The 20,344-nt window shown below is 37.5% G+C and overlaps 1 protein-coding gene across 5 annotated transcripts in view; it reads left to right on the top strand.

Annotated features, from left to right (window-relative positions):
- The window catches only part of LOC109563088 (testis-expressed protein 10-like), a 48,400-nt gene that overhangs the window by 10,496 nt on the left and 17,560 nt on the right, over nucleotides 1–20,344 (top strand). For 4 of the 5 annotated variants that reach the window (XR_011568122.1, XM_070794847.1, XM_070794843.1 and 1 more), the window contains exons 4-9: nucleotides 125–260; nucleotides 1,652–1,827; nucleotides 3,133–3,310; nucleotides 7,184–7,290; nucleotides 8,577–8,710; nucleotides 19,359–19,439. Coding sequence is in view for 4 of the 5 variants with exons in the window: in XM_070794847.1 (XP_070650948.1) it covers nucleotides 125–260; nucleotides 1,652–1,827; nucleotides 3,133–3,310; nucleotides 7,184–7,290; nucleotides 8,577–8,710; nucleotides 19,359–19,439 (812 nt within the window). In the remaining variant the exon portion in view is untranslated. The remainder of the gene's footprint in view (nucleotides 1–124; nucleotides 261–1,651; nucleotides 1,828–3,132; nucleotides 3,311–7,183; nucleotides 7,291–8,576; nucleotides 8,711–19,358; nucleotides 19,440–20,344) is intronic. The other variant, XM_070794846.1, reaches the window with a different exon arrangement.

Below are 20,344 nucleotides of genomic sequence, written 5' to 3' on the forward strand. Positions count from 1 at the left end.
CGTCAGTTTGTGGCTAAAATCTGCTTTGTCATAGGAACAAGGTGCTTCTGTGCTTTTTAGAAGAATTATGGTGCTGGTGAAGAAACATTTTGACTCACATGCAGTTGTTTTCTCTTGTTTTTAGAGGCTACAGAGTCTCTCATAAAGGCAGTTTATACATTGTATCAGCAGAGAAGCCTTCTCATTCCAGTTCGGACTTTGTTACTGAAGTTTTTCAGTAAAATCTATCAAAAAGAAGAACTGAGAGCTTACAGAATCCGGTACATTCCCTTTGTTATTTTGCTTTTCTTTTTCTTACCAGGTTACTTTGTAATCTGTATAATAAGATGATAGAGTGATTAAATCTTTGGAGAAATTCTCTCTCTTTATCCTTTTTGGTTTCATTAAAAAAAAATTTTTTTTTATAAAGAGGCGTACATAATAGTTCCAGTAACCTTTATACACATAACTGAGAAGATACAAGTCTCTTTGAGCATGTATTTCCACTTGTCTGCTTTACAGCTAAAGGACAATTGGAACCACCTGTAGCTGCCTCAGCTTTTTCTTTTGCTTCCCATTAAAATTATGGAGGTTTAACCTCTGGCCCTTAGTGACTATTGGGACATATGGTATAAGAATGAGGGCAGTAGAAGAGGAGAGGTGTACAATAGGTGAAGGAGATTAAAAGGTACAAACTTAGTTATAAAGTAAGTAAGCCATGGGGATGTAATATACAGCATAAAGAATATGACCAGTAATACTACAGTAACTTTTATTAGGACAGGTGGTTACTAGACTTGTGACCATTTGCAGTGTGTACAGTTGTCAGATTATTATGTGATATATACATGAAACTAACATAATACTGTGTGTCAAAAATGTTTCAATAATTTTTTTTAAAATGGGAGTATTTTAAAGTGAAAAAGTTCCTGGCTTAGTTGGGTGCTGTCTGGTGACATAGACACACAGAGAGTAGAACTAAGGAATCAGTTTTTAGATACGGTGAGTTTGAGGTTTATTTGGGATAGTCTGGAAGAGATGTTTGGGTGAAAGATAAGAGATTCGGGATACCTCAGCATACATAGGTAGTTATTAGGACATATTCGAGTCTTTACTGTGAGTCAGGTGCTTTTCTTAATTTTTCAGTAATTCTCATACTTTGATGTAGGTATGTTGGTTTCTGCCTTATAGAAGGAAGCTTAGGTTAAATAAGTTGGTGAGTGTCATGCTGCTGAAGGGCAGCCAGACTGAGACTTAAGTTCAGGTCTGTTAGACTCCAGAGGTCATGTGTAAATCACTCTTGGGGGATGGCAAAAGTGATTGCTGTGTCCGAGATGAGACATTAGAGAGTTAGCAAGTATATGAAAGAACTGAAATAACCCAAGTTTGAAGCCACTTAATGTGGGGCACCCTATACTGAGTGCATCAGTGACTTAATATAGTAAAATAATTATTACAAATTAGTGTAAATAGTTCGCAAGAAGTTAAGTAGAGTCTGTGTCCTTTAAGATAAAATTACAATTTACATAGTGCCCCAAATTACATAAACTTTTAAAATACAGGGGGTAAAACCTTAGAGAATGCTAAGCTGAATAAATGATGCCAGCCATCTTATAGGCTCTCAAATGTTTAAATAAATGTGGTGTATTTCCCTTGTCTTTGATGGCCTTAGATACCGTAGTAAAGTGTTATCACGTTGGTTGGCTGGTTTACCACTGCAGCTTGCTCATCTCAGCTCCCGAAACCCTGAACTTTCAACACAGCTTATTGACATTATCCATACTGCTGCAGCCCGAGCAAATAAAGAGCTGCTCAAAAGTTTAAAAGTTACTGCTCTCCAAATCTATGGTAAGAGTTTTGTTTACCTATGTAAGTAGTAATCTGCCTACCCCAACTTAGGAACGATGTTTCAAAGGGGAGATCTTTAGGTTTTACTTTTCCTTCAAATTATACATTAATTATACCATGGTAAAATGAACAAAATATCAAACAGTAAATTCATTTTCAATAGCATTACTTAATACAATAGTTTTAGAAAATAAAAGGTTGTAGATATTTCTTCAAATCTTAAATTGTCTTTTAAGCCACAAAACTCACAAATTCAAAACTGATCAGGTATTTTTACAGAATTCTTTTGGAACTTTGATGGCACTTTTTACTTAATCATTATTGATATCTTGTATGGCTTTCATATATTAATTTTTTATTCACCCCTGAAACCTTTTCATTCTTTAAGCAAAAATATCAATAAAAATATACTGACATATATATATATGTATAATTAGTATTTATTATCAGGACACAATTCATACACCATAAAATTGGCCATTTTACACTGTGCAATTCATTAATTTTTACCATATTCCCAAGATTGTGCAATAGTCACTATTATCTTATTCCAGAATATTTTTATCACCTCAGAAAGAAACTCTCCCATTAGTCGTCCGTCCCTATTTCCTCACTTCGTCCCTCCTCAGCTCCTGGCAACCACTGCTCACCATTTCTGTCTCTTTGTATTTGCCTGTTTTGGTCATTTCTTATAGATGAAATTGTATAATGTGGATCTTTTCAGTCTGGCTTCTTTGACTTAGCATACTGTTTTTAGGATTCATTCATGTTGTAGCATATATGAGTACTGTATTTCTTTTTAATGCTGAGTAACATTCCATTGTTGAAGATACACCACTTTATATTTATCCATTTATTAGGTGACCAACATTGGTTTGTGTCTACCTTTTGTGTGTGGTATTATAAAATCTATATTTTTTAGTATTGTTTATATGTAGGGGCGTGTGTATATACTCAAATAAGTCTTTGGTTTTAAATTAGGTTGATATTATAATTGTCCCTGTTTGGCAAAAGTGCTTGTTTTTTTTTTACTGTTTTGCTTTGTTTCTGATTCCTTTAACTCCATCAGTTTTTATTTCAAAAAACACATTTGAATATTATGAAATTGAGTGTTAAATGTTATCTTTAAATAATGATTGTATTTAGTCTTTTACTCTAGGCAGTACCTTAAGCCACACATATATGCTTTTCGATAAAACTTTTTTCCATTAGAATTCAACATAGCACAGTGAAAACGATCAGTCTGCCTTACTAATTCTTGTTTGTATATCTTTTAAAATTTAATTTGTCTTCCTACCTCACTAGATCCACAAGAAGGCACTGTGGTGGTTCTCCCAGCAGAGTCTCAGCAGCTTTTGGTCCAGCTTGTGTATTTTCTACCCAGTCTGCCTGCTGACTTGCTTTCACGGTTAAGTCGCTGCTGTATTATGGGAAGACTCAGTGCAGATTTGGCTGCCATGCTTATCGGGATACTGCACATGAGGTAGCATGCTGAAGTGAGCTGTATTTCAAGTGTATAATCTTCTCCCTCACCCTTCCCCTGTCACTGGCAGTTTATGAACTGACTTTTAAAAATAAGACCGCCCCTCCCTTCGTTTGCTCTTAAAACAGCAGTTAAAATTGTTGGTTATTACTGACAGAGGAAGTTCTCTGGAGGAAGACTGCTCCGGGTTGTTTATTCAGTGGTTTGCATTGTCATGGTTTCAGTCACTTAGTTCATGGGCTGTAGCCCACCAGGTTCCTCTGTCCATGGGATTTTCCAGGCAAGAATACTGGAGTGGGTTGCCATTTCTTTTTCCAGGGGATCTTCCTGACTCAGGGATTGAACCCTTGTTCTCCTGCACCCCAGGTGGATACTTTACTGCTGAGCCATCAGGTAGAAACATACGTGATTTGTGTAGGTGGATTGAAACAAGGGTTAAAAGTATCAGAAGTAAGCCATAGTAAGGATTCAGTGGCAGATGAGAGTGCTGTGCTTCAAAACTTTTGGTGTTATGAAATTGTAATACAGATCTTCCTTTTTGGAAGGGAGCTCAGTTTAATGTAGGTGGTGAAATAAAAGCTTGCAGACTCAGACAAGGAATCATTGAAATATCTTTGGGTGGGTGTGTGTGTGGTAAAATACACATAACATAAAACTTACCATCTTAACCAGTTTTAGGTATACAGTTAGACCTGTTTGGGGGCATTAAGTACATTCACAGTGTTGTACAGCTGCTACCACTCTTCATCTCCAGTACTTGTCATCATTCCAGACTGAAACTCTGTACTGATTATTTCCCCTTCTCCCAGCCCTTGTTTACCACTATTTTGTCTTCGTGATTTTGATATATTCATCTGTCAATGGATACTTGGTTGTTCTGCCTTTTGGCTATTATGAATAATGCCACTGTAAACATTGGTGTGCAGATGCCTGTTTGAATCCTTTTAATTTCTTTTGGCTGTATACCCAGAAGTAGAATTGCTGGATCATATGTTAATTTTCTGTTTAATTTTTCGAGGAACTACTTTCCAGAGTGTGACTGTACCGTTTTACCCTCAAACGTCTTAAAACTAATAGTGTTTAATGTTGCGAGTGTTCAAAGTATCCTTTAAAATTTAATGTTTGTATCAGGCATAGTACTTTTGTATTCAGCCGTTTGTTACTGATTGTGGCTCAAGGCCAGGGTCTGATAGTTTTAGGCAGGAATTGAATCTAGGCTGTAGCTGGCTTCTTGTGCAGATCCTCTGTCCCAATTAAACAGGAGTAGCTCACTTTATTAGTAGATTTTCTTTAGCTTTGTTTGCCAGTCTCTTCATACCAGAATAGGATGTATGTTTGAATGTTGTCACCCAAAGTGTGCTTCATAACTGATAATAACTTTTTCCTTTTAGCAAAAGAGAGCTGTTTGCAATGTGTTGCCTATATGTGAAACCCCTCTTTGTCTAGTTCAGTACTTAATGCCAGGTCTTTAAGAAATACAATTTAACTTAAGTGGGTTCATGTCTGTTAACTTCCTGTAGAGGGCACTCTTTTCCCATGATAGAACCAGTGGAGGATCTGTTTTAACATTCATTTAAAAGCAACTTTGGAACACCTCTTAAAATTAATTCTCTTTAGAACTTGTATTTAGTATTTATTGGCATCAGTTATGATTGACTTATGCTCAGTAACTTTTGTCAAGGATTTTTTCACAAGTCTTTTTTTACCTTTTTATTTGTGGCACGTACTGAGAAAATAGTAATTTACAAGTAATGGTAATAGAAGTTTATAATCATCAAAAGCAAATTGTCATGTAGTTAAAAGTCTACTAAGTTAAATTTTGCCTTTTAGCATGTGCACAGAGTCTTAGTAGACTTCTCTTTCTGTAGATGTATTGTCCCTATTCAAACTAACAAAATAGGGGCTTTTCAACTTTCCCAGGCCAGTGGTATTATTATTGCATAACTTTTTCTAGATTTAGAATTGAAGAATAATGTTTGGTTCCTTAGAAGTCACCTGGGTTATTTCATATCTTTGGTTTTTTCTTCAAAATATCCCTTTCTGTCCTTAATCATGACTGTAAACCAGCCAGCTTTTTCATTATCTCCCACCTGTAAGTAGTCTTGCTTCTCAGCTCCATGTATTTCATGCACTGTTGCCAGGTTAATTTTCCTGAAATATTCCTTTAATAATTTCTGATTTTCATCTGTTATATTAATTGGGCTCTACGATCTAGTTCACTTTGGGTATTATAGTTCTGACACTGTTGTCTCTAGCAGAGGGAGTTTATCTAAGAGCAGATCATCTCAGTTTGTTCAATGTGTGAAAAACCCATCAACTTAAAACTGTTGGTGTTTAGTTTATCTTTTAAAAACTGTACTTAGAATTGCTGTTCCTACCTATATTACCATCCACTTAGAGCTTTTTTGAGTTTGAGTTTTTTCTCCCCCTCCATCCACCTGTGTTGTTCTGCTGACCTTTACTCTTCCTTATCCTCTCTGCCCCTAGTTAATTTACAGCTGGTTTGGGGAACGTAAGACATGGATGTGGAAACGTAATCTACACTGTTAGATAAAAATATCAGAGAAGGGAGAAGTTACTGAGAAATTCAGCCTGGTTTTGAAGCAGAGTGAATATGCGAGCTGGGCTGCCAGGAGCAGGTCTGGTTTACTTTTGTTGTCCAAGCATAATTGATGAAAGCGTCTCTTCTATTCTCAGAAGTGTTCTGGTGCGTCCAGGATATATGGTCATGGTAGTTTTAAGGACAGTGTGATACATTGCTTGTCTTTTGTCCAAACTAGGTTTTTAAATGGATTTGCTACCCCTTTTAGCCACTGGATGGCACAGTTTTCTCTGGGTTCAAGAGGATATTGGTTTGTTTTCTAATCACCATTTTGTACTCATTTCCATTGAGCATCTCTGACTTTTTATAACCTCTTAGCTTGTGATATTCCCTCCATAGCCCTTTAAGCAAAGAGAAGTCCTTTAAGTGGGAATGATTCAGAAGAATGTTTCCATTATTTTTAACTCCCCAACTTTTAAGAATGTTAATAAATACAGTTATTTCAGTGGTAAAAAAATTTAAGTTCTTCTCGTTGAATTAGAAACTCCTAATTTTGTCTTGACATTTATTCAGATTTCTGTGATAAAAAATTGTAGTCTTAGCTTTGTGGATCTGATTATTCTCAGGTTTTCCTTTTTCTTTTTTTTTGCTGTATCCATGGTTGACATTTGCTGTATTCCTCCTTAGTCTTACCTTGAAGAGAGTTTTTAAAGATATCACTGGAAACTGATCTCATAGCAGGAACCAGATGATCTTCATTTAATGAGAAGCTGCTTTATGTTTAGCTATTCCCTTAAGTCCCCTACCAATACTTTAGCTGCAGTATTGTGAAGTAGACTAGTTATAAAGCTTTGCAAAGTATAGGAATGCATAGTTATCACAGAGTGGCTTTAAATTGAGGTATTCTTTACCTAGTTAAGACGCTTTTGCTCAGGTAGGAAGCAGGAGCTTGTTTAAACCTAGCTCATTTATGTAAGCAGGGCAAGACTTTCTTATAAAGACGAGGGAGTAAACACACAGCGGCTGGACCTGCTACTGAAAAGCAGGACTTCATCTTGGCCTGGAATCTGAGTCTTGAGTGCTGTGGAAAGTTTTTTAAGTTGTACCATATATGTGGACCGGTTATGCTTTTCAAGGAAACTTTACATAAATATATGCTAAAAATGTTTTCCATATTATGGTACTTGAACCCTTATATGTAAAGATGATACATGAGTCTGAGCTCTTAAATTAGACTTGTTTTCAATAAAGAAAAATAGTCGTATATTCTGTGCTTCATTCCTGAGTCTTCAAGTTGGTCACTTCTAGTACTAGGTCTCCATTTATTATAGATCGTCATTTTCTGGATGGAAGTCTTCAGTGAAAGAACAGAATGGAAGTGTTCAGTTAAACATCAGTAATGTGGACTATTTCAGCTTCTTATTTTCAACACTTACAGGTAACTACACTGAGCTGCCAAGTTAAGGAAAGGAAAAGAACCTAGGATGAAAATTCTCCTGAGATTTACTGTCTTAGCTGTTTGGGTCCAAGTTTTGAACCTCGCTGCATAGTTTAATAAGATGGTGAACAGAATATTCATTTTAAACATGTTTAAAATGGTCAGTGTGTTAGGAAAAACATCAGATTTTAATTAGCCATATTTTGCTTTCCATTGGTTTCAAAGAAAAATTAGTAACATGAGTCTTGATGTGTTAGATTGGTAAGTATTATTACTGTTGTTTTAAATGATTGTACTGTCTTCAGTGTTTTGTAATTGGATGATAAAGATGACAGTGTTTGAAATTTTCTGAAGACTTAAACTTAAGAGACTTATTTAATATGTTAAGTCAGAATCGCAAAATAGCTTGGAAGGTTCTGATAAAGAGCTGAATGTCGCAAGATAAATATTATATAAGAGAAACAAGTAGACTTGTATGTGTGTGTTTGATAGTTTTGGATGTATGCATTTGAGATGGGTGTGAGGGCTTTATGTTTTAATTAGTAGTACCTGTCAGAGGGTTTAGTGGTTTTAGGAAACTCATGAGGACTCAGTCAGGAGTGTGATATGGCTTCCAAACCAGATGATGACTCTTTAGGGCGTGTTCGTGGAAGTGCAGTGATCTGAAAACATCAAAGCAGGTAGCTGGGGTCAGACCACATTGTGCTGGTGTTCTGATCATTCTAAGAGCTGTCTTTCAGGAGGGGCTTTGGCACGTTGTTTGTATAGGTCAGATTAGGTATAATAGAGGTGGTAAGAGAATCAGAAATCTTACTATATAGGATAGGTAGAAGAAAGTACACAGTAATTGTTGAAGAAATAGACTTAGGAGGGATGGAATAGTTTTAAAACATTTGAAAGGCTATTATGTAAGAATACGAGTTTGGTATATGTATGAAGGAGCATGTTGTTACTCTTGTTCATTTGCTTTTTAAACCTGACATTAATTAGAATGATTATGTCTTTCACATTTATTTCAGTATAAAGGTGGAAAGTCCTCAGTGTAAGGGGTATAATATTGTTTCTTGATGTGTTACACATTTGATTCAGGTCACATCTTTGTGTACATAATTATATGAATTTTATTACATTGCTGGCATTTCATTTTTTAAAATAATACATGAAGAAATTCAGGGAAAACAGCTTGAACAATTTAACTTGAAGATACATGTCTATTTTTTAAAAATTATTTGAGAATGTTACATGCTTTGCAATTTATTTTAAACTGGCTTTCTTACTCAAATTAGGGTTTTCAAAAGAGGAACTGACTTGGCTTCAGAGCCTTCGAGGAGTGCCTCATGTCATCCAGACGCAGCTTTCCCCTGTGCTACTTTACCTCACTGACTTGGATCAGTTTTTACACCATTGGGACGTAACAGAGGTAATGGTCCATTTGAAAAGGCATGCAAGATTGTTAGAATTCAGTTCATCAGCCACCAATAGTTACTATGTGTTAGCATTGCCTTGTGTAAGATATTTTTAGAGATTTAGAGTAGTATAAACTGAAGCGACTTAGCAGCAGCAGCAGCAGAGTAGTATAAAATACAGTCCCTATTCTGAAAGTACATGTGATCCTTGGATACGCGATGTAGATTCCTAAAGAAGACTGTTCATAAAAGTTATGCCACTAGAATAAAATAAATCAGCTGTTTGAATGATAGAGACACATTTATTTTCTTTTTGCTGCTGCAGCTAAGTCGCTTCAGTTGTGTCCGACTCTGTGCAACCCCATAGACGGCAGCCCACCAGGCTCCCCAGTCCCTGGGATTCTCCAGGCAAGAACACTGGACTGGGTTGCCATTTCCTTCTCCAATGCATGAAAGGGAAAAGTGAAAGTGAAGTCGCTGTCATGTCCGACTCTTAGCAACCTACCAGGTCTGCAGCCTACCAAGCTCCTTCGTCCATGGGATTTTCTAGGCAAGAGTACTGGAGTGGCATGCCATAGGGTAAAAGGATAAATTTATAGATTCAGTGCAATCCCTGTCAAGCTACCAACGGTATTCTTCACAGAGCTAGAACAAATAATTTCACAATTTGTGTGGAAATACAAAAAACCTCAAATAGCCAAAGCAATCTTGAGAAAGAAGAATGGAACTGGAGGAATGGAACTACCTGACTTCAGGCTCTACTACAAAGCCACAGTCATCAAGACAGTATGGTACTGGCACAAAGACAGAAATATAGATCAATGGAACAAAATAGAAAGCCCAGAGATAAATCCACGCACCTATGGACACCTTATCTTTGACAAAGGAGGCAAGAATATACAATGGATTAAAGACAATCTCTTTAACAAGTGGTGCTGGGAAAACTGGTCAACCACTTGTAAAAGAATGAAACTAGAACACTTTCTAACAGCATACACAAAAATAAACTCAAAATGGATTAAAGATCTAAACGTAAGACCAGAAACTATAAAACTCCTAGAGGAGAACATAGGCAAAACATTCTCCGACATACATCACAGCAGGATCCTCTATGACCCACCTCCCAGAATATTGGAAATAAAAGCAAAAATAAACATAATTAATTTATTAATTAATTACACTTAAAAGCTTCTGCACAACAAAGGAAACTGTAAGTAAGGTGAAAAGACAGCCTTCAGAATGGGAGAAAATAATAGCAAATGAAGCAACTGACAAACAACTAATCTCAAAAATATACAAGCAACTCCTATGGCTCAATTCCAGAAAAATAAACGACCCAATCAAAAAATGGGCCAAAGAACTAAATAGACATTTCTCCAAAGAAGACATGCAGATGGCTAACAAACACATGAAAAGATGCTCAACATCACTCATTATCAGAGAAATGCAAATCAAAACCACTATGAGGTACCATTTCACGCCAGTCAGAATGGCTGCAATCCAAAAGTCTACAAGCAGTAAATGCTGGAGAGGGTGTGGAGAAAAGGGAACCCTCTTACACTGTTGGTGGAAATGCAAACTAGTACAGCCACTATGGAGAACAGTGTGGAGATTCCTTAAACTGGAAATAGAACTGCCTTATGACCCAGCAATCCCACTGCTGGGCATACACACTGAAGAAACCAGAAGGGAAAGACACACGTGTACCCCAATGTTCATCGCAGCACTGTCTATAATAGCCAGGACATGGAAGCAACCTAGATGTCCATCAGCAGATGAATGGATAAGAAAGCGGTGGTACATATACACAATGGAGTATTACTCAGCCATTAAAAAGAATACATTTGAATCAGTTCTAATGAGGTGGATGAAACTGGAGCCTATTATACAAAGTGAGGTAAGCCAGAAAGAAAAACACCAATACAGTATACTAACGCATTTATATGGAATTTAGAAAGATGGTAACAATAACCCTGTATACGAGACAGCAAAAGAGACACTGATGTATAGAACAGTCTTTTGGACTCTGTGGGAGAGGGCGAGGGTGGGATTATTTGGGAGAATGGCATTAAAACATGTATAATATCATATATGAAACGAGTCACCAGTCCAGGTTCGATGCACGATACTGGATGATTGGGGCTGGTGCACTGGGATGACCCAGAGGGATGGTACGGGGAGGGAGGAGGAAGGAGGGTTCAGGATGGAGAACGAGTGTATACCTGTGGCGGATTCATGTTGATACATGGCAAAACCAATACAATATTGTAAAGTTAAAAAATAAAAACGAGAAGAGGAAAGGCTTAAAGGAAAAGGAAGAATTTTGCACAGATATTGAAGGATGAGTAAGAGTCAAGTAGGATTTTGTATCCTTGAAGGTGGGTTTTTCTAAACAGAAAAAATTATTTGGAAGTTCCTTTGGTTTTAAAGAATTAGTATATAGTTTATCAAAGTTACATTTTAAACCCCAAATTTCCCTTGAATTTTAAAGTTCAACCTAACAAATCTTTTTAGATAAATATAGTAAGTTTAGGCAATCATTTTAAAAGGAGACTTTAATTACATTTTATCCCTTTTGCAAATATATTTTAAGCTTTAAAAAACAGTTTAAATAAATATATTCACTATTTGGTAAATAGTTCAGTTTTCAGCAGACCTTCACAATTTTTATGGTAAATCTTAAAACATTTAATAAACTTACAAGCATGGTGAATCTTAATATCTTAAGTTTCAGTACTGTTTATAGTGAAATTCAGATTAAAACTACAAGTCTAGGTTAGCTGTTAGTAGTGTTTTAAATTGGAATTATAGGGCTGATCTTTTACGCTAATGGTCAGAATTGTTTTATGTTACAAATATATAAATATGTAAAAGCATCATAAATACTAGCACTAAGGATTTGAGTCTGTAAGATATTTATATATTAGTTAATTTCTTTTATTTATTTCTTCAGTTTCTTTCCTTGCATTGAAAGGTACTTGCCCAGTAGGATTGCAGTTGTGTCATCCCAAATAATGTTGGTTGGAACCTTTCTTGCAAATTCTGAGGTTGTATTCTGTGCTAGCTAACTTTTTTTTTTTTTTTTTTAATGATTCATAAGGTTTTTGGTTAGAGCATTGACTGTATATTCTTTTCTTGTAACTCATAATTGCTAGGCCATAGCCTTTTCAAACAAAAAACAACCTTTGTCATTGTTCTCAACAGGGTAGTCTCTAGAACCTAAATCTGTTTTATTGCTATACCAGTTGATTTTATTCAGCTGATCTATTTACTACTACTTTCATTCTTTTCCAGAATAATCTTTATGTCCTTCCTGTATCTTAGGGCTACACCTTTTGTAGACATTGAACACATTTCTCTCATGGTTTTTTTGACTCTGATCACAATACTTAGGTCATGCCAGGGATACTTTCTTCTCTTTATTACCCGGTGCCTAACTATGTTCATATATCGGCTTTCAAAAAACAGTGGATTTTAAACAGTGAAAACTAATGAGTTAGGTAACCAACCTGCATATTTAATATCTGGCATTTTATCTTAATCCATAGTGCATGAAGAGATTGAGGCCTTGCACACTACTCGATTGGAAGGATTGGGTTTAGTAGTAGTAGTTGTTTTGTGAGATTGTTTCTAATGTTTTTAAACTACATCATTATGGATTGGGGAAAGCATGGTATGGGGATTCATCAGTGGGCCCCAGATTCCAGACATAGACTTGTTAAGTGTCTAGTTTAATAACTTGGACAACTCCAATAATCTTTCTTTGACAATTTTAATTTTTCAGAATCACATCATCTGTGTAAAGACACATGTCGTGAAAATGTGATTGGTTATATTTCTGAGTGTACATTGGCAAGGACATGTATTAAACTTCAAGGATGCTGTCTTTGAAATGTTAAGACATAAATTAGGAAAAATCTGAAAGTTACATTGTTCATTTTTGAAGTTAAGATTCCAGTTCTATTTTGGATAAAATTTGCCTTTAAGTTGGCCTTTTCATATGAAATTATTTGAAATATATGTAGTTTTTGACAGCCTTAGTGTAAAAATTGATTTTTTATTATTATTTCATTTGAAAAAGTTAGTAGTCCATGGAGTGGGTTTGCTTAGTTGTTTTATCTGCTTAGTCTGAAGTGGTTTTTTATTTAAATCGGACCTTTATTTTCTGAGTAGATTTTCTTCACAAAGTATAATTTACTTATTTACTTAATACATTTAAGAATTTATTTATTTACATATGGCAGTACGAGGTCTTTGTTGCCATGTACAGGCTTTCTCCAGTTGCAGCAAGTGGGGATTACTCTCTGGGGCTCCTCTTTAGTTGTGGAGTGCAGGCTTCACACTCCACTGTGGTGGCTTCTCTTGTCGCAGAGCATGGGCTCTAGGGCTTCATTAGTTCTGGCACACAGGCTTCGTTGCCCTGTGGAATCTTCCCAGACCAGGAATTGAACCTGTGTCCCCTACATTGATGGCAGATTCTTAACCATTGGACCACAAGGAAAGTCCCACAAAGTACAATTTAGAAGAACTGAAGGATAATAGTAAAAGTGTTCTTCCATTCCCTGTCTCCCAGCCATCCACTTCCCTTCCTTAGTTTCTAAATGTATTCTTTTGGATAACTTCTGTGTCTTCACAAATGATTATATGTATTCTTTTGGCTTCTCCTTTTATACAAATAACATACTCTGATTTGGACCTTGCAGTTTTCACTTGGTGTCTTTGTGATCATTTCTTCTAAACACTGAAGGAAGAATTGTATGATCTTGCCATTAATGATGGAAATAGTAGTTAAAAGGGAAAGATCACAAATGGAAAAGGAATCTTTGGACAGAGATATCATTCCCAAATGGAAGTGTCTTTTCCAGAGCCAGTGGAAGGTTTTATGGTTAATTTTCATTGTCATTTATAAAATTTTGAATGGTTTGAAAAGACTACTTTTAAACTAAATTCGGAAGAATAATAATAAAACGTTACCATAGTTTAAGAAATAGACCATTTTTCTTTGTTTTTGAAACCTCTGATTTTATTAACAGTTTTATGTGTATGACATTTCTGTATAAAATTAGGTAGAAAATACTTCAGTGTAGAAATTAAACATACAAAATCTTTTTAGGAAAAGTAAAGTTTTGTATTTTTTAAAAACTCTTAGTTTCCACACTAGCACATTGCCGTGCCTGTTCTGGAATTGTGTACTGTGAGGTCAGGAATCGGAGGTATGCAAGTTTCGGTTCACACTGTAGTTGCAAAAGTGAAGATTGCCTGTGTATGTGTATGTTTGTGTGTCTCTGTGTTTGTATTTTTGTTTACTTTTATTTTGAAACAATTTCAGACCTAGAGAAAAATTACAACTGCAGTAGAAAGAACTTCTGTTTTCTTAAACTATTTGACAAAATGCCCATAGTCCCTACTTTAGCACAAGTAGGCCGTGTTTTATTGTACTTGCAGATTCAGTTTTTACAAACTGAAGTTTTGTGGCAACGCTGCATTGAGGCTGTCTGTTATCTCAATAGCACTGGTACACTTCGTGTCTCTGTGTCACAGTTCGGTAATTCTTGGAATATTTCACACTTTTTCATTGTTATTTCTTACAGTGAGCTGTGATTGGTGATCTTTGATAATACTGTTGTAATTGTTTCGGGCTTTGTAATTAATTGTCCTCATGAACCGTGCCCACATGAGATAGTGCAGTGAACTTGGTGAAATATGTGTTCTCACTGCCCCGCCAGCCAGCCGTTCCCTCTCTCTCCCCTTCTCAGGTCTCCCTGTTCCCTGAGACTCAACAGTACTGAAATTAGGGCAGTTAATAACCCTACAGAGGCCTCTGTGAGTGTGTGTGTGTTAGTTGCTCAGTTGTATCCAACTCTTTGCAATGCTATGGACTGTAGCTTGCCAGGCTCCTCTGTCCATGGAATTCTCCAGGTAAGAATACTGGAGTGGGTTGCCATTTCCCTCTCTGGGGGATCCTCCTGACCCAGGGATCAAACCCCAACCTATTGCATTGCAGGTAGATTCTTTACCGTCTGAGCCACCAGGTGTTCAAGTGAAGCGAAGAGTTGGGTATCTCTTACTTTAAATCAAAAGCTAGAAATGATTATTAGCTTAGTGAGGAAAGCATGTTGATAGCAAAGATAGGCTGAAAACTAGACCTCTCTGCTGGTTAGCCAAGTTGTGAATGCAAAAGAAAAGTTCTTGAAACTAAAAGTGCTATTCCATGAACACAGGAATAATAAGAAAGTGAAACAACCTTTTTGATGACATGGAAAAAGTTTGAATGATCTGGATAGAAGATCAAACCACCACAACATTCCCTAAAGTCAAAGCCAAATCTCGAGCAAAACCCTGATGATGATTTAGTTGCTAAGTCATGTCTGACTCTTTGGGACCCCATGGACTGTGGCCCACCAGGCTCCTCTGTCTATGCGATTCTCCAAGCAAGAATACTGGCAGTGGTTGCCATTTCCTTCTCCAGGGGATCTTCCTGACCCAGGGATCGAACCTGGATCTCCCGCATTGCAAGCAGATTTACCAATTGAGCTACAAGGGAAGCCCTAAAACTCTAATAAGTCTCTTCAATTCTCTGAAGGCTAAGAGAGGTGAGGAAGCTGCAGAAGAGTTTGAAGGTAGCAGAGACTGTTCATGAGGCTTAAGGGAAGATGCTGTCTCCATGACATGAAGGTGTAAGGTGAAATAGCTAATGGGGAAGTTTCAGCAAATTATCCAGCAGATCCAGCTAAGATGAGTATTGAAATGGTGGCTACACTAAATAACAGACTTTCAACATAGACAAAACAGCTTTATACTGGAAGACGATGCCATCTAGGACTTGGGTTAGCTAGAGAGGAGTGAGTGCCTGGTTTCAGAGCTTCAGAGGACAGGTTGACTCTTGTGAGGGGCTGATGCAGTTGGTGACTTAAGTTGAAGCCAGTGTTCATTTACCATTCTGAAAATTCTAGAACCCTTAAAAATTATGCTAAGTCTGCTCTGCCTGTGCCCTATAAAGGAAAAAGCCTGGATGACAGTACACCATGGTTTACTGATTATTTTAAGCCCACTGTTGATATCTTCTGCACAGAAGAAAAGCTTCCTTTCAAAGTATTACTACTCATTGACAAAACAGTGGTCATTCTGGAACCCTGATGGAGATACACAATGAATGTTTTTTTCATGCTTGCTAGCACAGCATCCATTCTGCAGTCCATGGATCAAGGAGTCATTTAGACCTTCAAGTTTTATTATTTAAGAAATAAGCTGCCATAAATAGAGATTCTTCTGATGGATCTGAGCAAAGTAAATTGGAAACTTTCTGGAAAAGAGTTCACCTTGTAGATGCCATTAAGATCATTTGTGATTCATAGTGAGAGGTCAAAATATCAACATTAACATGAGTTTGGAAGAAGTTGATTACAACCTTCATGAGGAGTTCAAGATTTCAGTGGAGGAAGTAACTGCAGATGTGGAAATAGCAAGAAAACTAGAATTAGAAATGGAGCTTGAAGATGTGACTGAATTGCAGATATCTCATGATAAAACTTTGAACAGATGAAGAGTTGCTTCTAATGAATGAGCAAAGAATGAGCAAATGAATCTACCCCTGGTAAAGATGTGAAGATTGTTGAAATGACAACATAGGATTTAGAATAGTACACTCACTTTGCTGATAAAGCAGTGTCATTCATTGACCCTGACATTTTTGAAGAATCAGTTCAGTTCAGTCCCTCAGTCATGTCTGACTCTTTGCAAACCCATGGACTGCAGCACTCCAGGCCTCCCTGTCCATCACCAACTCCCGGAATTGAACTCATGTCCATTGAGTCGGTGATGCCATCCAACCATCTCATCCTCTGTCATCCCCTTCTCCCCCAACCTTCAATCTTTCCCAGCATCAGGGAAATGAGTCAGTTCTTCACATCAGGTGGCCAAAGTATTGGAGTTTCAGCTTCAACATCAGTCCTTTCAATGAACATTCAGGACTGATTTCCTTTAGGATGGACTGGTTGGATCTCCTTGCAGTCCAAGGGACTCTCCAGAGTCTTCTCCAATACCACAGTTCAAAAGCATCAATTCTTTGGTGCTCAGCTTTCTTAATAGTCCAGCTCTCACATCCATACACGACTACTGGAAAAACCATAGCCTTGACTAGATGGACGTTTGTTGGCAAAGTAATGTCTCTGCTTTTTAATATGCTGTCTAGGTATAGGCTGGTCATAACTTTTCTTCTAAAGAGTAAGCATCTTTTTTGCAGGACAGTTATTCTGTAAAATTTCTCTCAATTCAGGTTTATTTCCGCATGGTTAAATCAGGTTGTACAGATGTGGCAGGAATATGACAAGTGATGCTGTGGGATTCTGATGGCAGCTTGTCAGATGGGGCAGGGTTTTGATTTGTCCCATTAGATGTTCACTTTGCCCACTTGAGTAAGTGGTATCTGGTCACCTTCTGCACTCTAGTTTTTCCCCTTTAGTAACATTTTATGATGTTTTGAAACAGTGTAAATATCACTTCTTTTTGGTCTTCTCTTTTATTCATTTCTTTCTTTTTGTTAGTATGGTTTCTTATATTTTCCAGTGGGGTAAATTTCCTTACTATCTTTATTATCTTTGATACTCACGTTTGCCATGGTCACCTCCTGGAAGCAAACGTCTTTGTTCTTTTGACATGTCCTCGTGTTTCTCTGAGTGCTGTTGACCTTGAACAACACAGGTGCGAACTGTGCAGGCCCACTTACATGCAGATTTACCTCAGTAGTAAATACTACATTACTGCATGGACCCATGGTTGCATCTGCAGATACGAACAGCGTTAGATGTGGAGGGCCCGCTATTAAGTTAGGTGCAGATTTTCAACCGCACAGAGGGTCTGTGCCTTTAATCCCCTCCCCGTGTTGTTCAAGGGTTAGCTGTACTACCTTTATTGTATCACAGATTGTTTCAGATTCGTGTTGTATTTCCCCTGTCCCAGCCCAGCAATCAGGTATTTCTTTAAGAAGCCCAGTTTTCCTTTAGGTGGAGAATGCATTTTAGGAAACAATTCTCGACTCTTTTTTTTTTTTTTTTTTATACTAAGCAGGCCCGACCCTGCTTAGCTTCCGAGATCAGACGAGATCGGGCGCCTTCAGGCTGATATGGCCGGAGCCCTCGACTCTTATAAGTGTGTTCATTGCTATTTGATGTTGCTGTTCCCAGACCTTATCAGTGAACAGAAATCAGGAATTCAACACCATGGGGTTCATTCTGGTTTTCTCCTTTCCCTCTTGTATCTGCTTTTTCTGATGGTGAGAAACCCGACTTCCATTTACTTAATATATTTACCTACTCGGTCACTTCGTCTGTGATCGTCTCCTTTTGGTGCCACCCTTTTCCCCTGTGGGCATCTTTCTTATCCCATTTGAACTCCCAATTCTTGGGGACAGAGCACCTGTATTTGTTAACAGTTAACTGACTCTGGGCCACTGAAGCTCTCCCATTGACTCTAGTGCTGATGTCTAGCTTGGCCTCATGCAGTAGCTTTAGAACTGATTCGTTCAGGAGGGGAGGGAGGCAGAATGGAAAAAGGAGGGGATTGAGTGATCATTTATTATTGAATGGGCCTTTCAAATATGATTTACCTTTTATGAATGATAATATTCACTATGCTCATTTTGAAGAAGGAAGATAGCATTGAAAATAATCCTGTTTACATTGTTACCTACAGGTTTAAAAGCGGAGACAATTGCCCTGTGAAAACTCTGGGTACTATCACTCTGCAAGAGGTTTTATAGAGACATAATGCAGATACTGTTGATTTTTGAGGATTGACAGTTCTCTTGAATTTATCTTGACTGTTCCTTCTCTTCCTAGAGTCATAGTCTTATTTCCACTAGCCTTATCTTTGTCTCCCCATGGGATTTTTCTACATACTTCATTTTGGTACTGCATTCCATCAACTTCTGGAGTTGTGTTGTGATTCTCTGAAGGACTTGATGCTATCATTCTGCTTCTTGTTTTAAGATCTTAGAAAATTAAAAATACTAAAGATTTGATTCTCATCTCATTCATATTTTTCTTCCTTATAGACTGTTCTTTTACCTTTAGGGAATAAGAGGCAGCATAATTTGCACGTGGTATTTCTATTTTCTGGATCATGTTTTTTTCAATGATGTATTTTTCCACCGAATGGGAGAAAAGCTTTTGTCCGCTCTTTGTTTACATCACTGAGACCTCCCTGTTGTAGCACTTATTTAATGGGAATGTGGGCTCTACCTTGGTTGATTGTAAGCTACCCGAGGGCTGTGAGACAGAAGTTTCTCATTCTTTCACTCCTGTGTGTAGCGCCTGATAAGACTAGCTCAGTTTGTGTGGTAGTCAGGCAGTTGTGTCCAACACTTTGTGACCCCATATTTGGTAGCTTGTCAGACTCTTCTGTCCATGGAATTCTCCAGGCAAGAATACCAGAGTGAGTTGCCATTTCCTTCTCCACAGTGCTCAGTAAGTATTTAATAAATGAATTATTTGGAAAATTAGCACATATATATGAGGATTGCTTGTTTGGTGCTTGCATCTTTAGAGTCACTTCTTGTTGAGTTTCTTTTTAATATGTAGAGCAACTAGGTTTAAAAAAAAACTGTTGGACTTGTTTCTGACCTACAGTGTTCTGATTTGGTACCGGTTTTCTCCTTTCTCACAGACAGTCTGTCACAGTTTATTGGTTGTCCCTGTCCGAAGCCAAAGCTTTGACGTCCTGCAGACTGCCATCAGTAAGCATTTGGTAAATATACTTAAAATTTTTTCTGTTACACAAAAAGCATAGAGATTCACTGGTTAAGATTTGGTTTGCCATAATTGGGGAGAGACTGAGTGTCCAGAATCTAAGCTTAATAATTTCATGGCCTCTCATCTGTGGTGAGAACTGAGAAATCTTGGTTTGTTTGCTGGCTGTTGCTAATTAATTCTGTGACCTTAGGGAAATGGCCCTTACTTTCTACATATGAGCAATGAAAGACCTTAAAATGATACCTTGGATCTTTCTGACTTGAAATGCTTTCATGAACATGTGCTTGGTGTCATACCTAGAAGGGGTGAGGTGTGGAGTAGGGCTGTCACCTCACAAGCTTAAGGCCTGGTCACTGGGAACAGTGAGCTTAGCCATGAAACTTACTTGTCTCTGGGCTTGTGGATGTCTCTTGTTCCCAGTGGTATTGAATTCTCATTAGGTATGCCTGGGTTTTGCTTTTAACTTCCTCCAACCTTTACACTTTGATCTTTGACTTTTTAGTATAATGATATATTACAGTGCAAGGGAGAGCCCCCAAGGTTTTCTTCAAGGGACTGTCACTTGTTTGGATAATTTTATAGGCACATGCGTACCCCCTTTTACTACCCTCAAATTGGAAGACTACCACTTTGACTTCAGTACCCTTTTCTTCCTGCTATTAAACTTCCAATCCATATACATTGTATCTCCAAAGATCCCCATCTTTTTTTTTTTTTTTTAACTTCCACTCTAGAAATGTATGCCCTCCTTTGATTACATTCACTGTTCCAAGATCAGCATTCCAGTCGGTCACTTTCTTCAGACAGCCTGGTGGAAAGGTTAAGACCTCAGAGCCTGCAGACTATGATTACTCAACAGTTGCTTGCAGGAGATTTTAACTGTGTATACTTACACAGAGT

Source organism: Bos indicus, chromosome 8 (assembly GCF_029378745.1).
Source record: "Bos indicus isolate NIAB-ARS_2022 breed Sahiwal x Tharparkar chromosome 8, NIAB-ARS_B.indTharparkar_mat_pri_1.0, whole genome shotgun sequence".
Classification (NCBI taxonomy): domain Eukaryota; kingdom Metazoa; phylum Chordata; class Mammalia; order Artiodactyla; family Bovidae; genus Bos; species Bos indicus.